We start from the raw sequence: 9289 nt of genomic DNA, 5'->3' as shown, positions 1-9289 counted from the left end.
GGCGCCGCCCTCTTCAAGGGGCGAGGCTCGCCTGATGGCCCGTTCCCCGCCCGCAGCCCCAGGAGGCGGGGCCGCCGCACTTTTGCCTAGCCTCCGGCGCTGCGCATGCGCCGGCTGCCGCTCTAGCGCCTCGGCGAGCGGGCCGGGAGGTTCGTGGCTGCTGCGCGCCGCTCCTTCGGCATATGAGGAAGTCGGCAACTGTTTCCCGGGCGGCGCAAGGCGGCGGCCTCCTCCTCCGCCTCGCCCTCCGCTTGCTTACGCGGAAGTAAACGCGGCACGACGGGCGTTTGCTCCCCAAGTTAGGGGAGGGGAAGGGGAGGATTGCGGGGTTTTAGCGGCTTTGCTGGGAAGTATGTTGGCTTCCGCGCTTAGGATCGCACTGCGCGGGTGTTTTGGACGGTCACCGTCGAGCCTGGGCTTACGCACGTTTATTCAGAAGAGGAAAAAAATATCTGTTTTAAGGACACTCCACCCACAGAGCTCACAGTTAGGGATGAATCGACGCTTTCATATGTGGAAAGCAGGTCAGGAAGGTTCGTTGGTTCCTCAGGGTGTTTTTCCACAATCCCAAATCCACATAAAGATTGTATTAATTTCAAAAGATCCGAGTTCTTATGCTGTCTTTTCAAGAGACAGGAACCTGCCTTGTTCCCGATCATTGTACAGTTCTTGCATTTGGCTTTTCCCTGCTTTTCCAGACATTGGAACTGCACAATTAGGGAAATAGTGATGCTCACTAGTTTTATCAGATCACACCAAAAACGTTTGCTTTTATTGCTTGTATTGTGGCACTGTAAAAACACCATATGCCAGGTTTATTCGGCATACACCTTTGTGGACTAGAGCCCACTTTGTCAGACGCCTATGCCAAAATAAATTTGTACGTAAAGTGCCAAAGGACTTGTTTTTCCTGCAAGAGGCTAGCCTGGCCACCTCTGTTGAATTTTTTTAAAAAAACATGGAAGTTCTTTAAAAAGCAAAGGGCAGTATTTTACTTCAGCTCTCTCTTTGTCCTGATGATCTATCTTCTGAGACAGACACTTGAGGGAAGGACTATAGACAATGGAAGGATTTATGCAACTAATAGAAGACTGGATAAATACCATAAACCATACTCTGTGTCTACTAACCCTATGAAGAACCTCTGGTCCCTACTCGTTAATATCCATGAATTGATGCCCTAAAGACTGAATTTTAAAATAAGCAACCACCACTTTGTGGTTAAGTGAGGTGTGTATATTTGAGACTGCTGTTGCACATGCAGAGTTGACAGCTTCATGAATAGGAGTTGCGGGAAGCTGCAGGCATGGGAAACCAAACAGGTACTGTAATATGCATAGAGTGAAGACACCCCTGCCCCTTCTCGGATGTAAATGTATAAAAGTGACTTGAAGGGGAGTGGGGAGAACAAATTTGCTGTGTTTTAAGCTGCTAATCTGTATATAGCCTCAAATGAAAATTCCAATTCTACTTTTAAATCCACTTACAGGATAATATTATAACTCAGATGAACAGTGACAGCAAATTGTACATAGCTGTGGAAGTCCCTGTTGTTGCCAACATAGCTATCCAGTGTTTTTTTCATTTTAATGGCATTTAATATCTTTTCCATTTTCTTCAAAAATGCATAGCTATTAGCAAAATATAATCTTGCTTTATTTTATTTAGATTTCCAGCATTAATGATGTGCAACATTTTGATAAATTTCATGCAAAAAACATGTATCTTAATGCGTTCCATAACACTGAGGATGGACAGTTTGTTGAAAATGGATCACTGTAAAATATGATCTATCAACATTGTATTATTATCAAAAGATTATTTTAAGACAGCTTAAGCATTATATTTAAAGTAACTGAGACCTTGAATATTTTCGGTGACCCGAATAACAAAGCTATAGCAATACTACATATGTATTTTAGCATTTGTACATATTGTTTAACATATTATTATTAAATATGAAGGACAAAATGTGTTCTTGCCATTTATTACTCCTTTGGAATGCACAAAGGTGGCTTTGTATAACATCTCAGCCCTGCACTTGTTGGCTTGGGAATATTCAATGGGACTTATTTGCTAATAATTGTATTTAGAATTCTGCATTCAGAATTTTGTATATGTTTTCCCCAAACTAGTTTAGATCTGAAATATGGCATTAGAAACTAAGAAACCAGTCTCCTTGCTCATGACAAAAATGGTATGTGAAGGCCAGATCCAGCCTCTACTTATGATAGCCTTCAGAGATTTTCCAGAGGGAAGTTGAGATATAAAATACAAATGTATTTGCAAAAGAAAAAAACAAGCAAGAAAGAAAAAACAAACTTGTCCCACATTAAGTAATAAGACGCTCAGGCAGAGTCCCCCAAAACAAAATCTGCAAGGTGGTTTAGTATCTGGTGCCTGGACAACCAAAATCTAACCAGTCTGCGATTTGCTCATGGCCAAACGTTGATTATACACTGAATGTCAGTGGTGTACAACAGAACTTCATGTTGTGCATCAGTAAGAGCCAATTTTAAATTGTTACATTCACCATCTGTGTAATATGGTTTCTGTGTTGTATTCTGGTAGAGTAAATTAACAGCATTGTCTCTGAAAGTTGACCCCTATAATTACCTACTTTCCTAGGATTAGGAGAAACCTGGATGCAGGGCTGTTAAGAGACTTCCCGGGAAGCTGTATTTAACCCGCTTTTAATGCCAATTGCATTACCAACACTTGTGTGGAACCTAACAGAACAATCAACATTTAGTTCTCACACATCACAGTGTTTTAGGTTTAAGGTACGCAATCTGCACCTCTTATCTATCATTGAATTGTAGAGTTGAAAGAGACCATGAGGGTCATCTAGTCTAACCCCCTGCAATGCAGGAATATTTTGCCCAATGTGGGGCTCGAACCCACGACCCTGAGATTAAGAGTCTGATGCCCTCCTGACTGAGCCCAATAGACTTTGGAACTCTTCTGACAAAACCTTTGCATCCCTCTGGAAAGTGGGAACCCTCAGCATACTTCTTCCAGAGGTATGTAGTATCTGAAATATTTTGTTCAAGCAGCTAACCAGTTACTTGCAATGGTTGCTTCAATTCCACATCTTCAGAGTTGCAGCAGAATGTTTTTACATTTGAAAATATGTATATTTGGGCTTTTCTACTAAGTGTTCTAATCAGCTAGATGTGGGTGATAGGCTGAGGCATTATTCTGGATGACTTGATTCCTTTTGAAAACCTTAAGTAGGTCATAATTGCTGCAGCCTGATCCAATGCATGTTTACTCAAAAGTAAGTCCCATGGTGTTCAATGGGTCTTATTCTTGTTTGCCTAAGATTCCAATCTTACTGTAAGACGTATTCTTTCTGCAGTAAGGAGACAACATTAATATGCTCAAAGAACCAGGGGTGCATATTTAGAAGTATGCATTTTTACATGAAAAAAAATGTATTATAGAGCATTTGAATTTGCTTTCCAGCCTAGGTGTTTTCTCAGCCATGTGCTTTATTATAACTTAAACCCACATTGCTAAAGGGGAACAGGCACAAAAGACCTCAAGTAATTATATAGGTGGTGGAAGCAGGAAATGAGTATAAGGGACAAAGAGTGAATACTTTCCACGTACCCCAGCAGAACCTGCATGCACAAATACCTCAATAATATTGTTCAACAAATGCAAAGGAGTGAAGTAGCAATAATAATATATAGCCCCTGGCAATATTGCTAACAGTTATAAAATATTTGTGCTATCTAGAAGGGAAAATTTTAAGCCCTGCACATTCCTGTTTAATAATCGGAATAAGGGGGAAATGTTCTGGCCTTTCAACAATGCGAAGGAGTAGTAAATGGCACAAACGCACATTTTCTTTGTTAATCAACTTTTCTTTTGATCTCCCTCAGTGTATATATCTCAAGTAGCAGATGGACTGCAATAGGTTCGGTCAGGAAATCTATGTCTGGGTGCTGAGATTTCTTTTGCCATCTTGATCTCCCCCTTGAAATATGTCAGAAAGGTCTTGCCGGTCCTGATTACCCTTTACATTCTTTAGATACTGCAACACATTTGTTTTCCTGAGGACAGCTACAGGCTCTTCCTTCTCCAGCAATCCCAGCAGCAGTTGCTTCATCATTTCTAGAGACTCTTCTCTGCCAGTTCCATCAGAGAGATCGGAGAGGTCTTGGTTCTTTGGTGAGGTCCACACAATGTGTGCCTGCGGGATGTCCCTGCCCACGGCTGTGTGCACTCCTCCCATAGCTTGGTGGAGCCAAATCAGTCGGTTTAACTCTTCACGCAGATTTCCTTTGTTATGCAAGAACTGGAATTCTGCCACTCCTCTCTTACTGAAATGTGAAAAAGCCAGTACTGTGCTTGAGAAGCAGAAACACACTCACAACAAAGGAAGAAAACATTTCAAGTATATTAGTTAAAGATGAAGAAACCAAGATCACTAAGGGATTGTGTCCAATCTTGTTGAACTATCTGGTGCCATCTAAGTGCTTGCAAAAGTAGTGTGTGGTATTCCTGGGGTCTGAACCAGTGCCGACCACTTCAGACGTTTGACATCTGCATTCATTATTTTCTTTGTAGAATTGGACTGATCAATGCAAAGTTGACAGTCCCCAAAGCTCCCCAAAGTCATTGTCCCACAGCTCCTCATCTGCCTTTATTTGTAATTCTTTAAGGCTGGAATCCTATAAACACTACCTCAGAATAAGTTCCATTGAACTCAGTAGGGCTTACTTCTAAGTAGGCGTATAGGATTGGACTGTAAGGCTACAGTTCTATGCATGCTTGTTTTGGAATATGTTCCACTGAATTCAATGGAATTGATTTTTTTCATGTCTGAATTTGTACAGATGTTTCTTATTTCCCTATCTCTTGCTAAGAACTCTTTTCATGGCTACCCTCTCACAAATATTAGATGAGTTTTCAATGTTGAACTTGGAGTTTTGTTTCAAACTGGGAAACCTAAAATTCAGTAAAGATTAGTCACTGGTAAATGCACAACCAACTTTAACCTAATATATGAAAAGACAGATTACAGTACAAGCATATTAGCATTGTCACTGTTCACATGGCTGTTTCAGGTTCTTGCATTATAGTTTCTATCCAGTGACTTTTTTGCTGTGTAAAATGAAGGTGGTATAGCTAGCTATTATTCACAAATCCTGTCTGTTCATTATAGTACCATTTACCAAAGAGAGCCCACTGAGGCCCATACTTTCTATGGACAGCATGGATGGGGATGGTGCCAGACCTCCCAACATCTGTGTTTGAGGGGTAGAGTGGCATAGAGGTCAGTGCAGTGCAAACACACCACCAAATGCATCGGATTGGCTCTGCCAGTGCATTTGAACCACGCCGACCTCCCCACTGCCTCACCTCTCTCCTGCCTGAAACCTTGGAGAGTGGTTAGGGCTTCGCTGGATGGACCAGTGGTCAGATTCATTATAAATATGTTCCTGTGTCCTATGTTAGACATGATGATGGCAGTCACATTTCTTTATTACAGTGGTACCTTGGGTTACAAACACCTCGGGTTACAAACACTTCAGGTTACAGCCTCCACTAACCCGGAAGTAGAACCTCAGGTTAAGAACTTTACCTCAGGATGAGAACAGAAATTGCACGCCGGTGGCGTGGCAGCAGCAGGAGGCCCCATTAGCTAAGGTGGTACCTCAGGTTAAGAACGGACCTGTGGAACGAATTAAGTTCATAACCAGAGGTACCACTGTATTTGTGTGTGTGCTCCATCTTTGTAATAAAGTTGTGGTGTGCTCCCTGCTCCATAAACTGGGCTAGGAGAAAAGTGCCTGGACTGATGGAGTGCAGGGAGGTTAAAAAAAAGGGGGGGGAGTCATAATTTCCTGCTCCATGCAACCATTTTCATGTCAAGACTATCACATGCTTTGGCCTGTTTCAGACATAAGGGGAAACCATGATTTCCTACTCCATGAAAGAGCCTGTATGAGTCTCAGGTTTCTATGTATCTCCTGTGGCCACAAGGAGATTGGAAGCTTCCATTTTTAAACAAGCCGCAGTTCCTCTTTATGCCCAAGCTGGAGAGATTGTAGCAAGAGGTACTAACCTTATGACCAGCAGACCATGTGAGCCTGAGGTTCATGTGGGCTCACTCATGTGGTGAGCAACGGGTTTCCCATTATGTCTAAACCAGGCTAATATATGTGAACAGGACAGACATGTGAATAACATATGTAGCTGTCTTCATTGTTTCTGATTTTGCTATGGATTTGTGCTTTGACGTGTTAAAAGAGGTAGCTCTCTCGCCCTTATCATCACTATCTAGGAATGAACAGAAGATCACTTTATGGTTTTCGGAACCATCTTGGAAAGCTCTAACAACAAGAAGACTTTGTCCTTTCCCTTTGCTATCTTGTGACTTTCAGTACAGGATAATCTTATTTTTAAAAGCACCTTCCAAATGTATCACATTTTAAAGAAAAATCATTTTAAAAATTACAAACGATGCTAAACATATGTTTGCACAGTGATCTCCTTCAGAAAAATACATTATATTGTAAAGCATTACTGCAATGTTATCATTTTGCATCCAAAAGTCAACACAGTAAACCCCCCCCCAAAAAAACCCATCATAGTAAAATACAGCTTATCAAAAATTTAACTAACAAATATTCTTACGTTTTTGTTTCTTGACATGTTGCAAACCAAACAAGAAAAAAAATGGACAAAAATGTTACCATCTGTAGATATCTTTGGGACAAAAGCATCTTCTGTCTTGTAAACTATTAAACAAGATGAAATAAGATGGACATTGAAATACAACTTGCAGCTATAACATATTCCACTTAAATAATGGATAGTAAAATTAAACCATAGTGGCAGATAGGAAGTATTGGCCTGAAATATATATTTTTTTAAAAAAATATTATTCTTTGCCTTTTCATATTTACTGTGACAACAAAAGCCAAATAATCCCATAGTGTATTTTATTTGTATATTAGGACACAAAAGGTTTTAATTTGAAACAGTAGAAAACCATCTTTTAAATATGTATTCCAAATATTCCTGTCATAAATATATTACTGCAATCTTCACTCAGGGTAGTATAGCCTATGAAAATCAATAGCATAATATGTATATAAAATTGTTTGCTTTTGGAGGGAACAAAACAAATATTCTGTTCTGAACCAGAACTGGTTTTCTAGAAATATGTGAATACACAAAATACATCCTGAATGGCACAAGCCATTGGTTCAGTTTTTCCAGTACTGTAATCACTTATTGACAGATTTTGTCAATAATATATTTGAGATATATTTGTATAGCTACATATAACCGACAATATCTTAATTAAATATTAGTTGAAAGAAAATATTTAACAGTGCAACCCTATACATGTCTACTCAGAAATAAGTTCAATGGGGCTTATGTCCTGGTAAGTGTATATAGAGTTTTAAGCCCAACAGGTTAAAAATAGCAGTGTAATGTAGAGTACTTACTATTTCTTCTTGTATTGGAGTATGGTAAAGTTGATTTGTGGAGTCTTACTTGTTGCTAGCAGATCTCTAGTGAGCCTCCTCCTGCAATGACAGTGTGCGCCTTCCTAGCTTCTTTTATAGTTCTGTAGCTGCACTTAACAATAGGATGAGCTGCGCATCATATTCTATGACTAAGATCTTTTCCTCCTTGTATAAATGAAAGATGTACTTCTCCCAGAGACAATCACCCTTGGACAATAAAGTTTACTATTTGGCTAGTGATTAAGACACTGGGACCTCCTGTTTTTGAAATATCTCTCACCCTGTCATTTTCATAGGATCGTAAAATCATGCTATGGAGGTTGGGATCAATAGCAAGGCTGAAGAATTGGAGACTTTTTATCACTGGGGAACTTATTCCAGCCATTACTTGCTGGATAACTTTTGATATAATTTCTGGATCAGCACCACATTTTTAAGGAAAGAATCAGCTTGATTTTTATAGAAGGCAGCTGGAGAAGTGGAGAACTGAGCATATGAACAAGGCAAGGAGGAATCTTCCTCTTCTTGACATGTTATTGTCAGATTTTGAATTGGACCAGGATTTACAATGGTTTCATGGTCACAATATGCCTTCAGTGCCAGGGCTCAGCCTGGAAATATGAAGTGGGATATTAATATATTCAACTAAAAATGGAGAAGCATAAATAAAACTTCTTGCTCAGTAGAAATTAAAGACATACTTCACACAGCCCACCCCAAATTTTGGGTTGATGTTTATCAGTCTTGGTTGAACTATGGCAGCCTCAATGGCAAACAAATATTCAGGATGCTCCCAGTGAAGTCTCCTGCAAGTTACCAACAGTAACTTGCAAACTGACCCATAATATCTCTCTGGCGTAACGGGATGGGGCTTTGCTGTTATACATGCAACACTTTCCCCAGATGCTGCATAAGCAGATGTCACTGCCCATCCACAGATCAGAAATGTGTGGAGATGGGGCATAGCTAGAGTCAGAAGATGCAGGGCTGTGCGTGCTCACCTAAATACTTTCCCAGCGGTGCTATCTTGGCAGGCCTGCTCTTCTTTGAGCTTTGATATAAGGCAGCAGCCTGCTATTCTGAACATCAGAACTGATCTTACATATGTGCCTCTCAGTCTTGCACAGAAAAGAATTCTACTGCCTTCATCTATTGTTTATTTGACGTTCTCAGTTTTCCTTCTTTATAGTTGTTTGTCTAGTGCAGGCATCCCCAAATTTGGCCCTCCAGATGTTTTGGGACTACAATTTCCATCATCCCTGACCACTGGTATTGTTAGCTAGGGATGATGGGAGTTGTAGTCCCAAAAAACATCTGGAGGGCCGAGTTTGGGGATGCCTGATCTAGTGGATTTTAGGCTCAAAGCAGCACCTTCAGAGCTCCCCAAACCCCTCATTCCTCCCATGACAGGGTTCTCTTCATAGATAAATAAATCACAGCTCTATTTCCCCTTGGTTCCTGTCCCCTTGCCCCAACCTCCACTGCACTGCCAGGTAAATGAGTCTGCTTCTTTTCCCAGTACAGTACCCTTTCAGAGCAAGTTCCTGTTCCTGAAGCTTTTAAGCCCACATCAGTCTCTTCCCTGTGGCAAAGGTGAGTTTCTCTGGGTGCATCAGAGGCCTGTCCCTCCTCTGCTGGCTGCTTTCCCCCTCTATAGTCCAGTGGTGAAGGCAACAGCATATGCATGGCACAGCCACTTGCGGCTGGCACAAGTTTACTTCCATTTAGGCCAGAGTCAGCAGAGAGTGGACATCACCAGCAGCCACTTGCAGTATTGCCTCTCAGATTTGGATTTC

At 40.9% G+C, this 9289-nt stretch overlaps 1 protein-coding gene and 1 long non-coding RNA gene across 2 annotated transcripts; one reads left to right on the top strand and one right to left on the bottom strand.

The window, feature by feature from the left end:
* The first annotated feature begins 45 nt into the window (after positions 1–45).
* On the top strand, positions 46–7733 carry LOC144327812 (uncharacterized). Its single transcript, XR_013392951.1, has 2 exons — positions 46–1322; positions 4040–7733. It is a non-coding gene; the product is annotated as an uncharacterized LOC144327812 (long non-coding RNA).
* Positions 1576–6749, bottom strand: LOC114599218 (parathyroid hormone 4-like). Its single transcript, XM_028734010.2, has 2 exons — positions 6652–6749; positions 1576–4331 (listed from the first exon to the last, which is right to left on the bottom strand). Exons 1-2 carry the CDS (start codon positions 6738–6740, stop codon positions 3941–3943), a joined length of 480 nt encoding a protein of 159 aa, XP_028589843.2. The 5' UTR covers positions 6741–6749; the 3' UTR covers positions 1576–3940.
* Positions 7734–9289: the final 1556 nt, after the last annotated feature.

Source organism: Podarcis muralis, chromosome 5 (genome assembly GCF_964188315.1).
Source record: "Podarcis muralis chromosome 5, rPodMur119.hap1.1, whole genome shotgun sequence".
NCBI classification, from domain to species: Eukaryota; Metazoa; Chordata; class Lepidosauria; order Squamata; family Lacertidae; genus Podarcis; species Podarcis muralis.
The sequence above is the reverse complement of the archived record's forward strand: the minus strand, read 5'-3'. Positions and strand labels throughout refer to the sequence as shown.